Source organism: Bos taurus, chromosome 11, assembly GCF_002263795.3.
Source record: "Bos taurus isolate L1 Dominette 01449 registration number 42190680 breed Hereford chromosome 11, ARS-UCD2.0, whole genome shotgun sequence".
Lineage (NCBI taxonomy): Eukaryota > Metazoa > Chordata > Mammalia > Artiodactyla > Bovidae > Bos > Bos taurus.
This window is the reverse complement of record NC_037338.1, coordinates 13,730,414-13,755,176: the sequence shown is the minus strand read 5'-3', so window position 1 is coordinate 13,755,176 and position 24,763 is coordinate 13,730,414. Positions and strand designations below refer to the sequence as shown.

The 24,763-nt window shown below is 48.4% G+C and overlaps 1 protein-coding gene across 2 annotated transcripts in view; it reads right to left on the bottom strand.

The window, feature by feature from the left end:
* Positions 1-5,868: 5,868 nt before the first annotated feature.
* Positions 5,869-24,763, bottom strand: part of ADD2 (adducin 2) — a 125,718-nt gene continuing 106,823 nt past the window's right edge. The window contains exons 14-16 of one of the 2 annotated variants that reach the window (XM_005212528.5): positions 23,315-23,462; positions 21,252-21,377; positions 5,869-12,321 (exon numbers count right to left, since the gene is read on the bottom strand). In XM_005212528.5, coding sequence (XP_005212585.1) covers positions 12,014-12,321; positions 21,252-21,377; positions 23,315-23,462 — 582 coding nt within the window. In that variant the 3' untranslated portion in view covers positions 5,869-12,013. 2 annotated transcript variants of the gene reach the window in all.

The following is a 24,763-nucleotide window of genomic DNA, read 5'->3' as shown; positions in this document are numbered from 1 at the left end:
GCCAGATGGGCAGTGAACCAACCCCCAGGCCAGTATGGTTACCTGCCTGTATTTATCATGCCTCGGTAGCCACGAATGAAAGAGACAGAAATGAAATGCTCACTATTAAGATTTCAACGCTGAGAGGCTTCAGTGTCACCCACAGAAACCCAGGCAGTGTTTAGACCCCAGGGAAAGCAAACGTCCCTTGGTCCCTATGCTGCTGCTGCTAAGTCACTTCAGTCGTGTCCGACTCTGTGAGACCCCAGAGACAGCAGCCCACCAGGCTCCCCCGTCCCTGGGATTCTCCAGGCAAGAACACTGGAGTAGGTTGCCATTTCCTTCTCCAATGCATGAAAGTGAAAAGTGAAAGTGAAGTCGCTCAGTCATGTTCGACTCTTCGCGACCCCATGGACTGTAGCCTCCTCCATCCATGGGATTTTCCAGGCAAGAGTCCTGGAGTGGGGTGCCATTGCCTTCTCTGCCCTTGGTCCCTATAAAACCTGGCGAATCCAACAGCCTCCTTAGAGCAGACCTTGGCAAGTGTCTGCCTTCCCTGTTATAGCAGAACACTTCCCATCAAGCCCGTGGTGAGCTTTTGTTTTGTTAATTAATGGAGCCTGTTTAGCCTTCTCAGGAACTTCTCAGAGGGTAGCACGGCTTCCTCCTCCCTCCTTAGGATTTCTGCCCTTAAACCCCAACAAGCGGGCCACTGCCCTGTGTCCTGCATTGACACTTTCTCTGGCCACGCCCCCCATGGGGGTGGAGTCAGCATGACCAAGGGGACACGCCCATTAGTGCTACCCCATGCTCTGGAAACCCAGGACTCTGAATTTCCGGCCCCAACAGCCACTGACCCACTTTTGGTGTCCGCACAGTTTCTTCCCAGAGCTCATCTTCCCAAGGACTTAGAGCACGGCCAGAAGGCAGCTGTTTGCCCAGAGGGTGTGTACAGAGCCTGGGCGTGAGGTCTAGGTGTCCCTACGTGTGCACACAATGGCATTTGTGGCATGAGCAGGACCCCACATTGAGAAGAAAAGGCTCAGACTAGTGGTTAGAGACGGAATCAGTCCGCCCTCTCCGCCCCCCGCCAGTGTCATGTTTGTGTGTGTCCCACTGGGGACTCCAGTGTGTCTAAGAATTCTAAATTTGAACTTGGCCTTCCATCCTATTATGAACGTATATTTATAAAAGCTGGAATTTAGAATCCATTTAACTTAAAATGTTTACCTATCTAGGATGTGAGCTTCCAATATACTCTGGCCTTGTACCCTCAAAGGTCCAGAGCAGTTACGGTGGTCAGGGAGGCCCCTTGTTGGCTCTGCAGAGATTGTAGGAGGCAGACCACTTCTAGAGGGGAGGGGCTTCTGCTTCATTCTCTGAATTTAGGATCTTCTGAATGGATAAAACAATGGAAACTGATAACATCAAGTTTATTTAGCATGATCCCAGGGGTATGTGAGTATGATATGTGTGTGTGTGTGTGTGTGTGTGTGTGTGTGTGTGGTTGCTTTATGTGTGAAGGGTTATGTGGGGTTGAGTGTATTTCTGTGTGTGTTTGTGAGTGTGTCTCCATGCATTCGTTTTAAGAATAGTAGAAACTGTCCTTTGGAAGTCTGAGGTAGTGAAAATTTTATGGTGTCCCTCACTGTATGATTCAAAATCACAAATCACCCCAAATTAGTCCCCCCAAATTTTTTCATTTTACAGATGAAGAAACTGTAGCTTAGAGATGAGTGACTTGCCCAAGGGCACAGAGCTCACGAGGCCAGGGCCAGGATTCAGTCCAAGCAGTGTGGATCCAGAGCTCTGGGATCCTGCTCACTACTGTGTGTGGCCTCCTGGCCAGGAGAACAGGTTCTGATGAGTTAGACCAACGCGCAGGCTGCCCAAAGGTGTGGACTCTGGAAACCAGTCAGTGAGTACTAGATATTAGGTAAGTGTTAAGACTATGGTTTTTCCAGTGGTCATGTATGGATGTGAGAGTTGGACTGTGAAGAAAGCTGAGTGCCGAAGAATTGATGCTTTTGAACTGTGGTGTTGGAGAAGACTCTTGAGGGTCCCTTGGACTGCAAGGAGATCCAACCAGTCCATTCTGAAGGAGATCAGCCCTGGGATTTCTTTGGAAGGAATGATGCTAAAGCTGAAACTCCAGTACTTTGGCCACCTCATGCAAAGAGTTGACTCATTGGAAAAAGACTCTGATGCTGGGAGGGATTGGGGGCAGGAGGAGAAGGGGATGACAGAGGATGAGATGACTGGATGGCATCACCGACTCGATGGACGTAAGTCTGAGTGAACTCCAGGAGTTTTTGATGGACAGGGAGGCCTGGCGTGCTGCGATTCATGAGGTCGCAGAGTTGGACACGACTGAGCAACTGAACTGAAGTGTTAAGGGCTGCTCAGAAATCAATATCTTAGGTCTTGGATGAGCAAGGAGGCTCACTGCTCATCACTGATCCTTTGCTGTTGACTAAAGGGTACTAAAGCCCATGACAGCACTGCTGGAGGCTGCCTGGCAAAACATGGAACCGTGCTGCTTGGAGCCGTTTCTTCATGGGAAGCCGAGAAAGGAAATGTCGCCAACTAGTGGACATCTTTGGTAGTGGAAGTAGGCGACCCAGCAGACTGCAGGTATGGGGCAGGAGGAAAGACAAGGAAGAGTCCTTGTTTTAGTGAATGATCATTTTCAAGCGTCTTTTTTTTTTTTAACTTTACATAATTATATTAGTTTTGCCAAATATCAAAATGAATCCGCCACAGGTATACATGTGTTCCCCATCCTGACCTGTTTCACATGTTTTATTCATTTCTTTTGGTTTTTTTTTTTAGGAAAGATAATTGTCTCTGTTACTCCATCTTAGCTGGATTCCTAATGATTCACTTTCTATTGTTATTTTTCTATTCAATAATTTGTAAGCTTATATGGCCTTTTAATGAAAACTATTTCTAAACTTTTATAAATCATCTCTAAGTTCATAACCTTATATGTAATTGAACTAGTTATTTCCATAACGGTCTTAAAAATGAAATAACCTATTAGATCCCTTTCATCACTAATGATTAATTTAGCATATTGGACTTCTCTGCTGTTCTAAGTGTGTGTGTGTGTGTATTCCAATAACTACTTTTTAAACAATTGCTTCCAGTTTGTTAAATTGACAATGAAATATTAGACTTAGGTATAAACTTATTTAATTGCTCACGACCATTTTTTAATCCCATGTCCTTCCATTCTTGAATTATTTACTTGTACTGATTTCCCAGTCAGTACTGGATACATGATTGGCTAATTTTTTCTAATGCTGGACTGGGGATCCTTGCCTGTCTGAACACTATGCCCTCCTCATTCATCGATGATATTCAACCTTTGTTGACTGCCCATGCCTCGTTTTAGAATATGGCATTGTTTTTCATCATCAAAATTTATTTTTCTTGACTTAAAGTGCTTTCTTTTCATGACTGGCTGGTCTTTTCTAATAAGTGGATATTAATAAAGATTTTTCTTAACCTCTTCCTGCTTTTTGTAGTAATTCAGCTTCACTGAGGAGTACATCTTCCCATTTCTCAGACTGGTTCCTACATTTGAACTGCTAAATAACTACCACACTATTATTCTCCCTGTTTATTCCTGGAAGAGTGAGATCTTTATCTGATTAAAGACAGTCCCATCAGAGGTGCATGGCTCTCTGTCCAAAGGTCCAGAGGAAGAGAAAAGGAAAGATTTTTGCATCTAAAGGTTACATTTTGTCAGATTAGTGGTCTAGTTATCTGCGTGGCACAGTGGACCATGCAATAACTTGACTGAAAACTTCCTTTTTCATATTTATTAGGGTGGCCGGCACTAGCTGGGGTCCCAGCACTCTGACCGTTGTCAGGATCCTGGTGTGAGGCATCTCTTCTTCCCCTTGTTACTGAGACCTTGCAAACAGGGTTCCAGCCGTGTGAACCCTGGACCTGGCTGTCTGCCTTGAGGCCAGATCCCCCTTCCCCCCTCCCCCGCCCCTGGCCACATCTCCTCTTCCTGTGTCCTGGGCATCCCTCACTGCTATCAGTTATCTGGCTTCCACTGCGGGTTTCTTCCCTCTCCTCAGCAGGCTGGCTCACCTTTCACACATGGTTGGTTAACCTTAAATCTTCCTTCTTGCACTTTATTTCTTGTTCAGTCGCTAAATCGTGTCTATTTCCAGTCGCATGGACTGCAGCATGACAGGCTCCTCTGTTTTCCACTATCTCCCAGAATCCACTGAAATTCATGTCGATTGAGTCGGTGATGCCATCCAACCATCTCATCCTCTGCCGCCCTTTTCTCCTTTTGCCCTCAATCTTTCCCAGCATCAGGGTCTTTTCCAGTGAGTTGGCTTTTAGCATCAAGTGGCCAGAGTCTTGGAACTTCTGCATCAGTCCTTCCAGTGAATATTCAGGGTTGATTTCCTTTAGGATTGACTGATTCGATCTCCTTGCAGTCCAAGGGACTCTCAAGAGTCTTCTGCAGTACCACAATTTGAAAGCATCGATTCTTTGACCCTCAGCCTTCTTTATGGTCCAACTGTCTCATCCATACATGACTACTGGAAAAACTATAGCTTTGACTGTATGGGTCTTTGTTGGCAAAGTGATGTCTCTGCTTTTTGATATGCTGTCTAGGTTTGTTACAGCTTTCCTTCCAAGGAGCAAGTGTGTTTTCATTTCATGGTTGAAGTCACCATCCGCAGTGATTTTGGAGCCCAGGAAAATAAAATCTGTCACTGCTTTCACTTTTTCCCTATTTGCCATGAAGTGATGGGCCCGGATGCCGGATCTTAATTTTTTGAATGTTGAGTTTTAAGTCAGCATTTTCACTCTCCTTTTTCACCCTCTTCATTAGTTCCTCTTATCTTTCTACCATTAGAGTGGCATCATCTGCATATCTGAGGTTGAGGTTGTTGATATTTGAAGAAAATCCTCAGTGTTTCTAGCGGGTGGAGGGCACTCTGCCCCCTTGTTCAGGTGTTTAGTCACCACAGTGGAAATTTAGGAGGAGCGCTCATGGCTTTGGGCCAGGGGAGAGCCTCAGCTCCTGGGGGAAGCCCGTGGGGACTTTGGGGGCACCTGGATACAAAAAGAGGCTGCGTTGTGGGAACAGTGGGCCTGGGAGTGGTGATTGAGTCTGTCTCTGTGGAGGTCTCTTTGCTCAGGACACTGGGTGGTGGGCAGGGGGGAAGAACTTGGTTACCTAGAAGAACTTGGTTTGCATTTGAGCTTTACATATTTACCCATGGCCCAAGACAATTTCCTTATTTCTGAGGCTGTTTCCTCAACTGTGTAATGGGTAATATTAATCGGATTGTGCTCTTAGTTTATGGGGATTACATGAGGTGCTATAAGTTGCTTAAACTGAGCCTGACTGATGTATGTGGACCTTGAACAAACACCAGTCCCCTTATTTGAGTAAAGATGAGCTGGGAGGGGCAAAGCAGTTCTTCCCTCCTCTTCTTTCTCCCCTAGTATCTCTGTTCCCCTTTCACCCTTCAAGGTAACATCTTAGCTTCCCCCCACCCCCACTGTCCTCTGATTCTGGAAACTCTTTACTGTTCCAGCCTGTGGATTTGTCCCCTGCTTCCCTCTGGGGCCCACCCACATGTTTGTTTCTGCAACTCCCTCCCATCCAATCCATCTGAATGGACTGTCCTCCACGGAGCCGTTCACAAATCCACACGGCCTTTCCCTTCTCAAAAGATTATAGCATTTTATCACCTCCCTCCCCAGTCAGAACTCAGTGATTCATACATCCAGCTTTCCACGCAAGAGGTCTCCAGGATAAAAGTCCCCGTGTAGGGAGCACCGCTCTGGCTTCTGAGCCCCACGGAGCCGGAAAAACTGGGTAGCCAACAGAGAGGGGTCACACACTGGGAAGCCAAGCATGGTAGATTTACTAGGGTAATATCTGCAGGTGAGAAAACAGCACATACATACAGAAATCCATGGGCAGAGATATCGCCTGGCACTACAAACACCAAAGCAGCGGGGGCTCAGCAAGTGGCTTTGGAAAGTTCTCTTGAAAATCCAAGGGCAGCTTTGGTGCTCAGAGATTCAAACAGAAAACTGTACAAAACCAACCCATAAATATATATATATATATTATATTATATATATGTGTGTGTGTATATATATAAAATTGCAAAATAAAAGCCCAAGAAACTAGTCAATCTGCACACCAGTGGCTCAAAAAGTGTTAGCGTAAAGGCAAAACCCTTCGTGGGGAGGATGCACAATCCGGGGGCTGGCATTTCAGTAGCAGAAAGAATATTTACATGGAACCCCTATTTGAAACCTCACAATACTAGGAAAAGCTAAACACAGACCAGGCATGTACAAGGGGAGGACGATTGTCAGACAGACGTATCACCGAAACCACCCACAGCTTTAGGGAATACTGCGCTCCACCAGGGCCCCGTCACCCTGCCAGGCCAGCCAGGCTCAGGACTAGTCCTGCTCCCCTTCTCCCCGCACCGGGAGAGGGCTGGGACTCAGTGGTGTAGTGTAGTTTACAGAAGTTTAAAGGTGGAGCAGCCTGTGGAGATCAATCACCCACAAAGCAGGACTGATAGGCATGGGGTAGAGTTGAAATGTAGGGGTTGGGGTCCCCCACATATATTCCCATTTTAGGAAGGCTTTGATGTACTTAATGCAGCCCCGGCCTTGGTCCACTTATCTTCCTCCTTCTGGTTCACTATCAAAGAGAAGGTCTGGCCTTTGCATTCTCAGAATTATACAAGATTCTGGGGGAAAGAGATTAGGGCTTTTCTTGCTATTCTCCTGCCAACCCCCTGAAGGCCTCAAAACATTTTCTTCACACTGCTAAGAGAGAGGGGGTTTACCCATCACTGCTGCTTGGGAACAGTGGGTGAGAAATGTCGGGGGCTGACTATCTGGGGGCAGCCACTGGTGCTTCATGCCAGCTGTGCCCAAGTCCCTCCTCATGGCAGTAATGGTGACCACTCCTCCTCTGTCTTCAGACCCCAATGTCTCATAGTGATGACTCAACTTTGGGGGCAATCTTGAAGGCAAAGGTCACCAAATATCAATTTGGCAAAACTTCATACCACCTAAGTACAAACCAACACGAACCACAACTTCTACACTTCTAAGAAAACCCTAACTGAAGATTCTTCCTCATCATTCCTGAAAGGAGGAGATTCTTCCTCATCATAGACATCCTTTCCTGTCTATATGAAAATAATGCAAGGTGCTTTCTCAGGTCGAGAGGGACACCCCGCCTGAAACCCTCATGCCGAGTCCTGGGTAAGGTGGCTTCTCACTGCGGGAGGTGAAGGGGGATCGGTGTGCGTGGGTGACAGGTCTCTACCTGTGCACTCAGTTCTGGTAAAAAGGAGGTCACGTCCGTGCTTAGACAGGACATCTGGAGCTCGTCACTCTATGTGTGCTGTGCACATTTGTTCCTATTGTGGCGCCAGTGAGCACCAACGAGCACATTTCATTAGTCAGTTCAGGCCCCTGACACTCTAAAGCGCCCCTCCCAGAACAGATGTGGGGCTGTGGTGACATAACGTCCCTTCGGGTTTTGAACTGTGAGGATCCGTGTCCTTTCTGAGGAGGTGGAGAGCACAGATTTGTCCCCTCCTTCATTCCTTCAGGCTCTTTGAATGTTATCATCTTAGGCTTGGGCTCATGTGGTAGAGAAGACATAAAAGGACCTGCTCCCTCTGCGTTCAGAGAGACAGCTGCAAAGTACAGCCACCTCGAGGGTTGCCACTGACCCACACGAGTATCCTGGGGAAAGGCAGTAACTTTCTTCATTTGTTCAATAGACAAAAACTACATACTCCTGCCTGGAGCTACAGCATAAAATTTATACTAATGCAAAAGATGGCACAGAGGCTGAGGGTAGGCTATGTGTCTATCTGACCCTCTGCCTACCTCCGTGGAAAAATCCACCCTTCCTTTCCATCTTCTAGGCTTTCAGAAGTGAACTGTGCTGTTGGGTGAATGGTTCTCTCCAACCCACAGCGACTGGAGAAGTGGCCTCATGGCACTTCTCCCCGTGTTGACGGTAGAAGCCCTCTGTGATGACAGCCCTGAGCAACATGCATGACTGCCTTGGCCCATTCAGGAGTGACTGACGCACCCACTGGGCAGGAGGCAGAGGCTGGGCTCCATGGACATTCAGTGGTATAAGGGTGATGCTCTCCAGTGGGATTCTTACTGGACCAGGCTTCTTATCCAGCTCCCTCTCACCAAGTCCTTTAAAAGGAATTCGTCTGTCTACAGAAGAAGAACCCCGTCTTCTTTACAGGAGTGTTGAAGGAGGTTACTTTTATCTGTATAACCTGGCCAAAGTCAGACAGTGACTTGGGTCAGGTCTCAAGGCTCTTATGGAGCACAGATCTGGGCTGGTCTCTCCGCAGCGCTTTTTGCAAAGTTTCAGGAAAGTTTGCGCATGCTCTCACACATCACTGCTGGGTACCATCCCATGCACAGAGAGCCACTGGCGCCAAGCTTGCGTCTCTATAAGCATCTCTCTCTCTGCCTCCTCACTCCACACCTGCCTGTCTTCCCAAGGAAACAGGCTCAGAAACCGCTCCACTCCCCAGTTCAGCATCCAGACCGCAGCTCATTTGTCTACACTTTCTCATCCTTTTCCACAGTATATCTACACTTTCCTGGAAGCTATCCTATGGCCTAACATTTCTGAGCTTCCCATGTGTACATTTTCTCCAGACAGATAACTGGTCAAAGTATTCAGCCAAACTTTTATTCAGAGCCAAAGAACACGTCCCTTCTTCTCACCCTAAGAGCCTGTGGTCTTGTTTGGACCCCACGCCTACTTCTGTAGCACTCAGAGCACGGCCTCTGAGCAGGGGGAGGAGAAAAGGACTGGGGGACTCAACGGCTCTCCTAGCAACTCTAGCCTGAGACAAAACAGAACCCCAAACTGCAGTGAGCATTAGCTCTTTGACGATCCCTTCTCCTCACTGTAAAGCTCTCATCAGATGCCTTCTCCAGAGAATTTCATGGGAATGAATTCTGCACTGCACGCTCACTATTTGCTATAAAGGTAGAGGCAGTGTAAGGTAGCTCACCACACCTGTTTCAGTGCTGATGTTTCAGAAAGGCCTCCTCATGGAGCCCTCCCATTCCTCCAGCACTGTCCCCTCCCCTCCACTCCGTTCTCCACTCAGCCACCAAAGGAATTTTTCTAAAACGCAGCCTGCTCTTGATCTCCCCTGACCACAGCCCTCAGCGGCTCCAGATGCTGTACATGAGGAAGTCTAGCTCCCCCACACCTACTACCTGTTTCCTTACAATCCACCCTGCCAAACCGTGAAGTGAAGCCCACCACCACCTCACACTGTCCGTCCCAGCAACGCTGAATCATTCCATGGACGCACCTGGCGCTCCAAACTTCCAGGCCTTTGCACACACACACTTCAATGATCACCAATGTCCTGCTCATCCTCTTGTCCTCCTGGAAAATTTCTCTTTGTTCTGAAAACCTAACTCAAGCATCACTCCTTGCAGGAAGGTTTCTCTGGCCTGAAAGATAGTAAATTGATGCCTCCTTAATGCCATCTCTACATCCTTGCCTATTCTGTAACATGCCTCCTAGACTTGGAGACCTCCTATGGGCAGGGACAGTCCTCAGGCCTGGCCTGTGACCCAAGCTCATGCATCATTTTTGAACACATGAAGAAAGAACAGATGGATGGATATGAGGTGGCCCCATGGCATAAACTCCTGCAAGGCACGTTCATCTAAATGAGGCCTTCCTGTTGTAAAGAGAACAGAATTTGTTGAAAGCAAAGAGTCAGTCGAGATTATTTCTGAGCTACAGTCACTCAAACACAAAAAGCTGCACCAGTGGCTGTGTCCATCCTACCTTGCTCTTAACACCACCTGCCCCTGACTGTTCTAGTCACAACGATTGTTTTCTTTTAATGTCAGCAGAATGCCTACCGCTGAGTGGATCCTTAACAAATATCAGGATGAATGGATGGATGTGAAATAGTTTTCTTTAAAAGGCATCAAAGGATTGGCTTTGAAAGGCATTTCCCACATCACAGACTTTTCTGACCTGGGTCGTCCATCACAAGACTTGACTCAGAAGCAAAACAGAGAGAGGAATCTGGGCAGCAGTTAGGAATCTGTTCTAGGGACACCCAGTATGGGGCTTTCTTTAGTAATGTGTCAGTTTCATTTCTTCGCCCCATCCTTACCAACTATGGATGGTACTCCTGGCCCCAACCAGAAGGCTCTGGCCTCTCCTTTGTCAGAAGTCCACACTGGCCCAGCCACAGCCCACAGTCACCAGGAACTTACTGTGCACTGAGGGGGGAAAAGGTGGGTGGACTCCCACCTTCACTTATGCAGTGGACAACCAGTTGCAGAAACAAAACAGTCCTGGACTAAAAGTTTTCTGATCATCACAGCTGCTAAGTGCAAAGGTTCTGACTCTGACAGACCTGGATTCAATCCAGGCTCTGGCTTTTTCTAGCCAAGTCACTGGAACAAGTCAATTAGCTTTTGGGGGGCTCAGTTTTCATACCCATAAAATGGGAATAATCTGACCCACATCACAGTACTGTCTCAAGAGTTAAAGGATATAGTGTATGTGAAGCCTGCATAGTGTGTGTGTATAGGAAGTGTGTGTGAGTGTGTGTATATAGGAAGTGCTCAAAAGCAGAAAACTATGATTAAGAACTTTCAAAAATACTTTGACAATATTCAGGACAGAAAGGGAAAATATTCTTTGAAGACACTGTGCTTAAAAGAGAATGGATTGTCTATTTTTCAGGAGCCAACAATGCTCATAGATCAATGTCCCGCAGAAAGGTATGAAAGGATAGTGATGGCATTTAAAAAACAGCTGTGGCTCTTACAGGCCCTAGGATGGATGGACAGACAGTAACAAGGCGAGGGGCACCCAAGCCTTTCTCTGAAAGCTGATCCAAGAGGATTAATTCTGAAGAGCTCATCTCATTCTCCTCTGCTGGACCCATAATCCAGAGGAGCCAAGGTCAAGGGGCCAAGGGTAAGATGCCAGTTCCAGGCTATGAGCCAGGGTTTCTAGGTTTGAAGGAAAGTCAGGGGACCCCTAATGTTGGACCGGAGGCAGACCAGACAAGTAGTGTTGCTCAAATGTCAGGAATGCTGCAAAGGCGTGACACATCCACACTGCCCTGATCCTCCTTGTACAACCCAAAGCTAACAGAGGATCAAAATTTCCCCAAATTTCAGCCCTGAGCATGAGACGAATTTTTTTCTAAGCTAAATTTGGTTTTCGTTTTCAAGCGCCTGAGATGCACAATTCAAATGTGTTAAGTCCCTGGCTTCTTATATTGATCAAACCATCCCCCGCTTTGTGGCTGACCTGGCTGCCCTCATGCCTGCCCACTCTTAAAACTGTTCCAGCCATCATTCCAGAGGTTCCATGAAGAAAGCTCAAGGTTAGTGGTTGGGGAAGCACAAGCTAAGCCATCAGCCCTTGGGAACAGGGATTAACTTCTGGTTGAGGGGACAGGTCCATTTGTCTGGGTACTGTGAGCAGCAGGGCCATTACCCTACAGGAAAGAGAAGAGAGATTTCTAAATATAGTGATAGCTCCATCAGCAAGAGACTGGGTTCCCGCAAGGACAAGGACCTTGCTCAAGGAAGCCTCAGCCTGTCTGAATGGGGCCTAGTTGGTGAGAGCTGGCAGCCAGCTTTGGCCCCTTGCCCTGGGCTCAGATCAGGGGCAGCATCCTTGTGAGCGTGGCCCACAACTAGGCAGTGTTGTGTCTGGAAGGAGCCAGGAGACGTGAATTCTAGTGCGAGCTCTGCCTTGACCTAGCTGAGTGACCTTGGGAAAGTCACCTGACTTCTGTGGGGCAGAGGAACAATGAGGGGCTGGGGGGGACAATCTCTAAGTTTCCCATCAGAGTGTGATCCAGGGCCTACTCGACCCCTCCTCGGCCCCACGCTTCCGGGGTCAGAGATGGGAGAAGGCGGGACAGGGGTAGGGGAGACACAAATGGGAGCCCCAGGGGACTGCGAATCAGGACTCCACTTTCTCCTTCTTTTTGCTCTTCTTCAGGAAGGATGGGGTACGGAATTTCTTCTTCTTCTTTGAGGGAGACTTGGAAGGCGAGCCCTCTGGGGACATGGGGCCGCTGGTGACAGACTCGGTCTTGTCCTTGGAGGTGTCCACATCCGTGTCAGCACTGGTGGTCATCTGGCTGAGGCCTTTGCTGAGGGTGTCCTCCACCGTCTGCTCGTCCTCTCTCCCGTTGACCACCACTCCTTCCGGCTGCGTCACGTCCGGCTCTGTGGTGACTTCGCTCGTTTCCGTCAGTTTAGCCTCTTCTAGAAAAAGATCCAAACACATGACCCATTAGATTTCATTCAGTCAAGAGCTTCTGTCTGGGGCTAACAGAACCATTTCCAGGCAATTCTATATAGGAAATCTAGAGCCAAGAGTGTCAGGCTGATGTTGTCAGGGGAGGGCTCTCTCCCAGACAGTAGAGAACAGGCCCTTGGTGGGCTAGGGACTCTGGGCTCTTGTCTACAAATGTAAATGGGTCATGATGTCCAAACATGGCAGCAACCCAGCAAGGGCCCAGGTGGGAGCTTTCCTTGGTATGGACAGAATGAGGAAACAGACCCGGGCAACAGAGAGGCTGGACAGCTCAGGGGAGGTGTCCAAGAACTGTCACTGGTTCAGTTTCACCAGTAAAAATAGGAAAATGACATTTTTCATACCCACTTCATTTCCCACACCAGTGAGGAACTTTAAAAATGGACAGTATCTTCCCAGTAGGCCGAGCAGGGCAGGCAGAGCGAGGATGGGATTCCCTGAGTGGCCCAGACCCTACAGACTGCCACTCGTTCAAGGCCAGAAACAGAACCCTCCAACAGCCCCTCCTCCTCCTTCCCACTCTCACCCCACCCTGCTTCCCACGCAAGTTCTGAAGTGCATGGGCGGGGAGGGAGGAAGGAAGACTCTATAACTACAGACTTGGAAAAGTAGAAGGGAATGTGAAGATCATCTCGCTCCTCCCCATTTTACCGATGGGAAAATTGAGTAAAGTACTAAAAGGGGACAGACTGCAGCCTCCTGCTGTCCCAGCTTAGTGCCTTTATACTGTGTGAAACTGAGACGTGTGAGTGTACCTGTGTGTGAGAGTGCATGTGTGTGAGTGCACACCTGTGTATGTGTGCACATGTGTGATGGTGACTGGATGTTAATGTGCATGTGTGTGCATGTGTGTGAGTGTACACTTCAGTAAGTGTGCAAGTGTGTGTGAGAGTGCACATGTGTGCATGTGCATTATGCATGTGTGCACATGTGTCTGTATGTGAGTGCATGAGTGCTTGTGTGTGCATGTGTGCATGTGTGAAATGTGCACATGTGTGCATGTACGAGTATACACATGTGTGAGTGTGCACATATGAGTGAATATGTGTATCTGTGTCAGTGTGCACATGTATGCGTGTAAGTGCACACCTATATGTGTGTGTGTGTGCATGAGTGCACATTTGTGATTGTGACTGGGTGTTAGTATGCATGTGTCTGCACTTCTGTGAGTGTGCAAGTGTGTGTGCGTGAGAGTGCATGTGTATATGCATTATGCATGTGTGTGCACATGTCTATACCTGAGTGCACACGAGTGCTTGTGTGTGCATGAGTGTGCATGTATACATGTGAAAGTGCATGTGTGTGAGTATGCACATATGTGTGAGCATGTGTATCTAAGTGTGTGAGTGTGCACATGGTATGCATGTGTGAGTGTGCATGTGTTGAACACATGTGTACATGTTCATGTGTATGAGTGTATGTGTGTGAATGCGCATGTGAGTGTGCATGTGTGTAACTGGGAGGGATAGCTAGGGAAGGTGGGGCTGGTCATTTACAGAGTGGGACAAAACAGAAATCTTGGGAAAGGGCTAGGGTTCTTTTCAGGGTAAAGACTGAAGAAATTTCTGGTTACATGGAAGAGCAGGGTAAATTTGGGAACAGTTAGAATGGGCTAATTTAACTCTCTGGGCAAACCAATGTCTTCTCCAACAACTCCTGAGGACTGTCTTCTCTTAGTACTGAGGGCCTTGGCCCTGGCTCCCATCTTCCTACTGTGTGGCTCGCATCCTGCCATCACCCACCTACCAAGCCCTCTAAAGCCCTTGACTCTTATGGCCCTTATGGTCTGCTCTCCCCCCATGCATTCCCATGGTCATCACTGGCCATTCTCTTGAACACAGGAAAGCAGTCCAGACACAACCTTCCCCCTGACGGCTCTCCTCTCCTCACCTGCTTTTGGCCTCATCAACCCTCTGTCCCTGGACCTCTCTCTGCCTTCACAGCCTGTTTCCCTCTGCCTGGACTGCCCTTCTCTATCTTCTCCATGTCCCCAACCTTCACCCACACAATGAATCAGCTTGAGTCTTACCCTCCCCTTAAACTCTTTCCTGATCCCGTCCCTCCTTCCAGGTAGAATGTGTCACTCCTTTTGGCCCCTATTGTACAAATTTCCATCACAGAAATATACAACAATCACTTCTTTTTAATGTCTATCCCTTCCCTCAAAACTGAAATAAATTAGACAAGACTGTGTTTAATTATCTATGTAACTAGCTCATAGGAGGTATTCAAAAAGTGATTGTGGAATCCATGAATGGTTGAATGCATCAGCAAACAAATGAACATGTGAATGGTTTTATTCCAACCAAGCCAACACCACACATTGTCATCTTTCTTACTTGTCACAGCCTGAGCCAACCATGTAAACAAAGAGCAGGCTGTGTGCTGGCCTTTACCTCTTGAACCTCTTCCTCTGTCCCCACTCTCAATCCCCTGGACTTCTGTTCCTTTCATGGCCCCTCACTGAGGTGACCCATGAGGTCATGTTTCTCAAGTCTCACCCTCTCAGATGACTTTGTTACTTGCTTTCTAGCTCCATGAACACAACTGTGGATTAGAGGGCTCTCCATTTCTGTCCATGTGCTACTTCTTGCCCTGGTGGTAACAGGCAGCCTCACTCCAACAGCACCATTCATCCCTGCCCACCCCAGCAGCCTCATCCACAGCCACAGGCTCTGCTGTGTCTTGCTTTAGGAGCACACACCCAGGTACTTCTTCCCCATCCAGAAAATGAGACCATGCTGAGTATACTGCCAGAATTTCTCATGCTGGCAGTATACAGAGCTTTCTCATGATGAATTTCTCGGGGAGCAGCAGAATCACAAAGTGGGTCGGGAGGCAAAAGGCCTTGGAGAAGTCAGGTTCCAAATTAAGGTCATCACTCCCTCAACTGGAGGAAACCAAAAACACTGAAGGGTGTGGCTGGCCAAGAGAAGGGGAGGCAGAACAGGGCTCTAGAAATACTTATTGGGCCCCAGTAATAAAAGCATCAAGGACCAGCTCTGAGAGTCCAGATCCCTCCTCTGCTAAAAGCCCAAAACAGGTAAGATCAGAACTTGATGAGTCTTCAGCTATTTGAAGACCAGGCTGGGAAGAGCCCCAGCAACTAGAAGCAGATAGAAACTCACCTTCTCACATCCCCTAAGGAGAATCACTGGCTTTCTCTCCTAGATGGGGCACTTGGAGCTCTGGGAGTAGGAGACAGATGTGGGAGTGGGTGGAATGAAGTAGAGGCTGGAAAAGGGGGTTGTCTATCCAAGGATGGTGGTCAGGAAGCAGGAGGAAGAGGAAAGGGAGTAGGGAGAGTGCTCTTTCTCTTTCAGAGAAAGACTGGGCTTGGCAGGCAGGGATAATATCTACACCCTCATGGGCTGGAAAGAGCTGAAAGGCCTGCAGAGGCTGGAGGAGGAAGAAAGGTGCTTTGGGAGGGGGATGCCAAGCTTGTTTGGGTACTTACCTCTCAGAGTGGATTTCTCACTTTCCCTCAACATCCAAACACTTGTCTCTCAGTCCTCCAGTGTCCCCTCCCGGAAATGCCCACTCCCTGGAAAGCTCACTCTACTCTTGTCTGCCAGTCCAAGCATATATCTCCCCATGGTCTGGTTCAAGCCTCCCTTGACATTTGACAATGATCTTGCTCTTTTCTAAACCTACTACCAATATATTAATTTTATACTTGAGTGTGGCCCCCTCCCACACTGAGTAGGGGATGGCCCTGTGACTTGGAGGAAGCAACAGAATGCAGAGGAAGTGCCACTAGAGGAAATGCCATTAAAGGAAGTGCCACTAACCAGCCTCAGGCTGAAGAATTAAGAAGGCCTAGCAGCTTCTGTTAGCTTCTGTTTGGGGAGCCCTGAGGCACCATGTATAAAGTCCAACGACCTTGATGGGAAGGTAGATGGAGAGGCCACATGAAGAGTACCTACAATCACATGGAGAGAGACAGAGACAGGCAGACAAAGAGGCCCAGCCATTCCACTGTCCCAGCTGAGCCCAGCCTTCCAGCCACTCCAGCCAAGGCACCTGACATATGAGTGCATTATCTTGGAAATTCTAGTTCAGTCAGGCACCCGGATGACTGCAGCCCCAGCTGACAATAGTGGAGCAGAAGAACCATCCCGCTGAGCCTAGTCAACCCACAGAAGAACTAATTTCCATAAACCGGTTCTCATTAAGTGCTATGATTTAATAATTATCTACTGCTACATAACAAACCACCCCAAAACTTAGTGACTTAAAACAGCAAGCACTATAGTATCTCTCACCACCCTGGGAACACAGTACACAGTGAGAGCTCATTTATGAAAACACAGGACCGGATCCCATTATATTTAGGAGCTCCTTTTATCCTGATAACGATGCTGTGAATTAGGAAAGGCAAGGATTCATGTTAGTTCCCCATTCTTTAGTGTTTTTAAGTAACTTATTTGAGATGGCTAAATTAGTCAGTGACAGGGCTGATCTTCTAATGTCAAATGGATGGCTATTTCTTTGCGGGGATAGCCAGTGCTCCTGGGGGGATGGAGTTTGCAGGGCAGGGACAGTCAGGAGCTGGTCAAAGAGAAGGTGATGACAGAGATGGCAGAGGTGAGGAAGGAGGACTTGAAAGCCTCTTTCAGAGACGCTGAGTGGTAGGAGTCAAGGAGACAGAGGAAGAGTGATGGTGAGGTGATTTAGCACAAGAGGATTTGAGAGTATGGAGACAGATGGAGAAAAAGCCATTCCTGACCCAGTAGCTGAGCTACACGTGAAAGTGCAGATGCTGCTTGGAGTGTTTGCCCTGTCACCCTGAGAAGCTGGGCCAGCCATCGGGCAGCATGGCCAAGCCACCCAGCCCCACCTCACAACAGTCACCCTAGACAGCTCCAACTGGGCCTCATCACATGAGGTCGGCTCCAAAGAGGTCCACATTCCCCAACTCTATTTCAGGAAGTCTCTTCTAACAACTCAACTGGGGTGTGCCTCTCCATGGAGCACAGATTTGGGTCAAAGAAAAGCAGGAATTCAGCCAGTGGGAAAGCAGTGATCCCACCCCTTACATCCTCCTCCTCCTGTCCTCTGTCCCACTGGACAGCAGAAATTGCTCTAAGGGGCTCCCAAGAGCTGAAATGGAAGCCTCCTCTCAGTGGCATTGCCTTCCTGCAGTTGGCTGCAAGGATGCTGCAGACAGCAGTCAGGCTGGGTGCTCTATGCATCCAGATCTGGCGGTTGTGCCCCAAGGTCATTCAGGCTCTGGCCTCCAGCCCTAGAAGACATCATGGGCTCCTTAGATGGGCCCATGCATTAGGAATGGGCTGCACATGTGCTCCTGAAGCCACAGGAACTGCCAGAGGGGAGTACCCAGCAGCTGGTCCCACAGTTCATTCACTGTGGGGGCTTGTTGCTTGTGGGTGGTGTGCCCTGTGTGAATACAAGAGTGTTTGTGCATGAGTACATCTATCTTAGATGGAGCCTAGTCCATGTACAGCACATGTGGAATTGGTCATGGCATTTATAGTCAGGAAACCTCCCAAAGGCAAGGTTGTGAACTGCAAATTAAAAATTGAGGAGAAATCTATTTCCTTTGCAATACTCCTCCCTCCCCACATTGCGAGTGTTGGAGTAAGTTAGTAAACAGCATCCCTATACTTCTGACAGAGACAGGTATTCAGAATCAGAGGAAACTCCTTTGATGAAGGCACAAATGGGAAGAGGAAGGAAAACACTGCATACAGGCTGACAGCACCATGATGAGACAGATGGACACAGTCATGGGACATCCACTCAGGCTCTGGCCTCAAGCAGATGGGTTTCCTCTGGCAGCGCTAGGCCTGTGGTCAAGGCAGCAACTCAAAGAAGGAGCTCAGGACTGCGGTATGCAAGCAGCATCCACATGTCTGGCCATTCTACCCAGGAAGGGGAAGGTTCCATCAGGCCACCCAGCTGGTACCATCTGCATGGGCTCCAGGCCTCCCTGGTGAGGGCCCCGGGGGACCCAGGGGAGGAGCATTCATTCCCCACAGTGATTCCAGAAGCTCATTAAAGACACTTTCATGATCTGGGAGGTGTGGACGGTATTATTCAGCTCAGTTCACTCACTCAGTCGTGTCCGACTCTTTGCGACCCCATGAACCACAGCACGCCAGACTTCCCTATCCATCACCAACTCCTGGAGTTCACCCAAACCCAAGTCCATTGAATCGGTGATGTCATCCAACCATCTCATCCTCTGTCGTCCCCTTCTCCTCCTGCCCTCAATCTTTCCCAGCATCAGGGTCTTTTCAAATGAATCAGCTCTTCGCATCAGTTGGCCAAAGTATAGGAGTTTCAGCTTCAGCATCAGTCCTTCCAATGAAAATTCAGGACTGATTTCCTTTAGGATGGACTGGTTGGATCTCCTTGCAGTCCAAGGGACTCTCAAGAGTCTTCTCCAACACCACAGTTCAAAAGCATCAATTCTTCAGGGCTCAACTTTCTTTATAGTCCAACTCTCACATCCACACATGACCACTGGGAAAACCATAGCCTTGACTAGACGGACCTTTGTTGGCAAAGTAATGTCTCTGCTTTTCAATATGCTATCTAGGTTGGTCATAACTTTCCTTCCAAGGAGTAAGTGTCTTTTAACTTCATGGCTGCAATCACTATCTGCAGTGATTTTGGAGCCCAGAAAAATAAAGTCAGCCACTGTTTCCACTGTTTCCCCATCTATTCGCCATGAAGTAATGAGACCAGATGCCATGATCTTCGTTTTCTGAATGTTGAGCTTTAAGCCAACTTTTTCACTCTCCTCTTTCATCTTCATCAAGAGGCTTTTTAGTTCCTCTTCACTTTCTGCCATAAGGGTGGTGTCATCTGCATATCTGAGGTTATTGACATATCTCCCGGCATTCTTGATTCCAGCCTGTGCTTCCTCCAGCCCAGCGTTTCTCATGATGTACTCTACATATAAGTTAAATAAGCAGGGTGACAATATACAGCCTTGACGTACTCCTTTTCCTATTTGGAACCAGTCTGTTGTCCCATGTCCAGTTCTAACTGTTGATTCCTGATCTGCATATAGGTTTCTCAAGAGGCAGGTCAGGTGGTCTGGTATGCCCATCTCTTGAAGAATTTTCCACAGTTTATTGTGATCCACACAGTCAAAGGCTTTGGCATAGTCAATACAGCAGAAATAGATGTTTTTCTGGAACTCTCTTGCTTTTTCCATGATTCAGGGAATGTTGGAAATTTGATTTCTAGTTCCTCTGCCTTTTCTAAAACCACCTTGAACATCTGGAAGTTCACAGTTCACGTATTGCTGAAGCCTGGCTTGGAGAATTTTGATCATTACTTTACTAGCATGTGAGATGAGTGCAATTGTGTGGTAGTTTGAGCATTCTTTGGCATTGCCTTTCTTTGGGATTGGAATGAAAACTGACCTTTTCCAGTCCTGTGGCCACTGCTGAGTTTTCCCAATTTGCTGGCATATTGAGTGCAGCACTTTCACAGCATCATCTTTCCAGATTTGAAATAGCTCAACTGGAATCCCATCACCTCCACTAGCTTTGTTCATAGTGATGCTTCCTAAGGCCCATTTGACTTCACATTCCAGGATGTCTGGCTCTAGGTCAGTGATCACACCATCGTGATTATCCGGGTTGTGAAGATCTTTTTTGTACAGTTCTTCTGTGTATTCTTGCCACCTCTTCTTAATATCTTCTGCTTCTGTTAGGTCCCTACCATTTCTGTCCTTTATTGAGCCAATCTTTGCATGAAATGTTCCCTTGGTATCTCTAATTTTCTTGAAGAGATCTCTAGTCTTTCCCATTCTGTTGTTTTCCTCTATTTCTTTGCATTGATCACTGAGGAAGGCTTTCTTATCTCTCCTTGCTATTCTTTGGAACTCTGCATTCAAATGGGTATATCTTTCCTTTTCTCCTTTGGGTTTTTAGGGTTAATCTTAGGGTTCAGTTCAGTTCAGTTCAGTCACTCAGTAGTGTCCGACTCTTTGCGACCCCATGAATCGCAGCATGCCAGGCCTCCCTGTCCATCACCATCTCCCAGAGTTCACTCAAACTCACGTCCATCGAGTCGGTGATGCCATCCAGCCATCTCATCCTCTGTCGTCCCCTCTTCCTCCTGCCCCCAATCCCTCCCAGCATCAGAGTCTTCTCCAATGAGTCAACTCTTCGCATGAGGTGGCCAAAGTACTGGAGTTTCAGCTTTAGCATCATTCCTTCCAAAGAACACCCAGGGCGGATCTCCTGTTTTCAACCTGGGCTATGTATTAGACTCATCTGGAAAGAGATCTTATCACTTTAGGCTGCACTCCTCTGCCCCCACTCCTAGACCACTGAACTCAGAATCACTGGGGTAGGACCCTGGCAGGTGTCAGGAACTGTAAAGCTCCCCAGGTGATTCCAATGCACAGTCACAGTCGACAGCGACATCATCAGCCTTACCTGGGAGCTTGCTGGATATGCAGGGTCTCAGGTCCCACCCCAGACTTACTGCATCTTAATTTTAACATTTTAATCTTCACTTTAACCAGATGCCTAAGTGATCCCTGTGCACAGTAGAATCTAAGCACTGGGCTATTGCATCTAGAAAGGCCCACCAGCCAGTCTGGCCTGAGTTGAAGACGAGGAGGCTATGGGCCAATCATTAATGTACTCAGCATTGCTTAGACCGGGCTATACCCATAAGGTGTATTGTCACAGCCTGTGAATGGAACAGGCTTAAAACTGGCAACCTCTATTTCAGGATCCCTAGAAATAGCAGAGGGGAAGGAGTTTCTGGTAGGAGGGCAGCATGTGTCAAAAGGTAGAGGCGCTGCAGTGCACAACTCCATGTAGACCCCTTTCTCGGTCTGTGGAGGTGCCTCCTCCCTGCCAGCGAGCGCTTCAGCTCAACTCACCATCCACAGATTTGGAGGGAGAGCCCACAGGGCTCTTTGGCTCGGACTTGGCTGGGCTCTGAGCTGGAGAAGCAGGTGCAGACTTCACAGGGGAGCCGGGTTCCTCTGGGACCGGCTCCTTCTCTCCTGAAAACACAGAAAACCAACTCAGGACAGAGGTCAGGCAGAGGAGATATGGGCAGATAAAGTGCTTTAAGGCAATGCTTTCTTCTACTTGGTCCTTATTTCTCCTAACTGGAATCACCTGCTTCCCCATCCCCCCACCCCCACACACACTTTTTAAAACGTCTGCTACACTCTGAGCGAGGCAAATGGGAGGAGTCAGAGTCCGGTTCTGTTTCCTCCATCAAATCACATCCTCGGATGGATTATATTACCCCTGATGTGGATGCAAGACTGCAGGGGAATTCCCGCCCACTATGTGTATGCAGCTCATATACTATTTATATAACTTACGTGTTCAGTCCAAACAACCTCTAGAGACAAAAAGCACTATATTTTTCCATCTACTTCCTCGACTGGCACGTGAGAACTCCAAGCAAGCTGGCAAGGGTTCTTCCAGTGCCTTTGTGCCCAGGAAGATGGCTGACTTTGGGTGGGGAGGGGGACGTGGAAGAAGGTCCTTCCCTGAGGGAATAAAAGCCTTTGATACCATGCAGGGGCCTGTGGGACTCCTGGGCACAAGGCCTCTCTGTCCCCCATTTCTTTGACTATAGGAAGCTACCTTCATTCAACCTCCATGATCTTCCCTGAGTTCCAATGGGGAGATTCAAGCTGTTGTTAATTATCAAAGGGACAGGAGGTCCCTTTCTCCCAAGGGAGAAACAAACAGCAAGAGCAGCCTTGGGGCAAGGCCCATCAGAGGATACACACAACCATATCTTTGAGCTATTTTGCAGATAGTGAAATGCCCTCCAAGTGGAAGAAGGTAATGATTAATAATGATATGCTGCCCACAAGCATGCAGATCCCAGATCAGTTGGAACCGAAGACTAACGATGCTGACTCCAACTTACCACACCACCAACCCATCCAAAGAATGTCCATGAGCTGATCATGCCCTCTTTGGACAATTAATACAAAATTTCTCACTATCTTCCCCAAGTTGGAACACACGGTTGTGACCGCATTAGCCCACTGCTGCCCCCTTGGCCTGGCCAAACAGTAAAGCTATTCCTATCTACTTCACCCAAAACTCTGTCTCTGAGATTTGATTCTGCACTGGTGCAGAGAGAAGCTGAGCTTTCAGCATCATCTTGTCTGGTGGACAAAATCAAGAGCTAAGTCCTGTGTCTCAGACCCCAAGTGCATCTAGAGCAAAGAGAAGGGACAGATCATGAGGGAAACAGAGAAGGCTTCCTAGATGGAGAGAAGTTTGCCATGGAGCCTGAAGTGTAGACAATATTGAATAAGGTAGCCAAGAAGGGAAACTCTGCCAGGAAGGGACAAAGGCATGAACAAGCTCTCAAGAGTCAGCATGGAGAGATGGGCTTGACTGAAATTCTGACATAAAGGCCTTGGCTGCTGACAGTTCTGATTTCCAGGTTTATACCAAACCAGATCCATTAACAACAGTGATCACTATAATAATGATCATATTATTATAACTAACATTTGTCTGGTGCTTACTGACCTAGGCCATATTTATATGGTGCTACTCTAAGTAAGCACCACACAGATTAACTTCTTCTTCCCAGGTGAGAGCATCAGTGGGGTCATGGCAGCACCATGTAACCACTGCCAGGCACGAGCCATGAGGGGCATTATTGGGGATAACAGTATTATGCTCATAAGAATATTGTTTGGTGATGAGGCAGGAAGGCCAAATTGAAGACATGAGAGAGAAGAGACACAGAGAAGCAAATGAAGATTGAAAACAAAGCAAAGAAGCCTGGATGGAGCCCTGGGGGCTCTGGTGGGCAGGAAGGAGTGGGTCCTGCTGCTTGGGGGGCGCGGCAGGGGGTAGTGACGGCCTCAGTTGCTCTGCTGCCTTCCCAGTGCCCCACGCTCTCCCCTCCCTCCCGCAGGTCCTGAAGCACTGACCCCCCACCAGGGTTATTTACCCTCCAGTTCCAGCTTCTTCCTCTCCACCTCCTTCTTGTACTCCTCCAGCTCCTGGTCCGTGAGTTGGCTGAAGGGGTTGGGTGCCATCTCCTCGGATTCGTCTTTGGCATCCGCCTGGCCCTGGGACATCAGCTGGCTGTCTGTGGACTGAAAGTTAATCACAGAGCGTGTTGCCCTCTGAACGCCGCGCTCGGGGCCCAGGCCTCAGCTTCCTTTCAGACTCATGTGGCTGCCCCTGGTCTTGCTAGGGACAGCGTGACAAGCAGCTCCTTAGCAATAGCTCAGGGCCTTGGATGAATGCAGGGGTACCTCCCTCTGCCCCGGAAATAAAATCAAAGGCTGCTCCCAAGGAGAAGGAAGATGCACCTTTATTGCAATCTCTCCTGTGGACACTTGCAAGCTGTCACTATGCAAATACAGTCAGTGGCCCACAGTCAGCCAGCCAAAACCCAGCAAGCAAAGCGTTGGCTCAACCAACTTCAAGCCAGCCACTCCCCACCCACCACCCCTCCTCTCCCAGCAGCAGGACAAGCCACATAGCACACAGCAGTAAGTCATATGCAAAACACACAATGACTCCAGCATTCTCAGTCCAAACTGTTATTTCTGTTGTGCACACAGTCATAAATTCAAGGAAGTTAAGGTCTTGAATCTTGGATCTTCAACCTGCCTGCTCTGCAGGTCCCCGCAGGGACATTGGCAAAATCACTGTGTTTCACCACCTCTGGGGAGCCCCTGGCTCTGGAGAGCTCACCGCTGGGCCTTGTGTGAGCTCCAGGAATCCTTTGACCCCTCTCGCCCAGGACAGGGACTAATATTCAGACCCCACAGCCCTTTATCCCTTTATCCTAACTCAGCATCCTCCTCTTGGCCTTTGGGGATACAGTGCTCTGGAGCTGAGGAGCCAAAGAAAGTGAAGCCCAAGGAAGGTGAGCCAGAGCAGCTGGCCCACATCACGCACTCCGGGCCATCTGTTTCTGGCCCATCAGGTATTCTGATGATGGGCCCTGGGCTTCTCTCAAAAGAAGGGCAGCACTGGGCCCATCAATTATGGGGTTCACAAGAGAGTCCAACAAGATCCCAAGAAGAGGGACTCCAAGGAGAGCACTCGGTATAAACAGCAGAGTTTTTAATAATTTTGCTCATTGTATTGAACTCTCATCTCCCCCCAATATCATGGGGCAGGTATGACTATCCTTGATGCTGTAGCACATTTGATGTCCCTCCTCTTGGCTGAGCTGGGGTGGGGCGGAGGGGATGGCATGACCTTCACACTTCCCTTGCCAATGGGCACCCATCTTGTGAGTTGCAGCCCCATGTGCAATCATGACATTAGTTTGCTCTGCAGAGAGGAATGGTCCCTGAATCCTCCACACACCCGGCCCGGCCCTTACTGCTAAGGAAGATGCCACTGTGACTTTGCAATGAGCAGCAATGATTTCCAACAC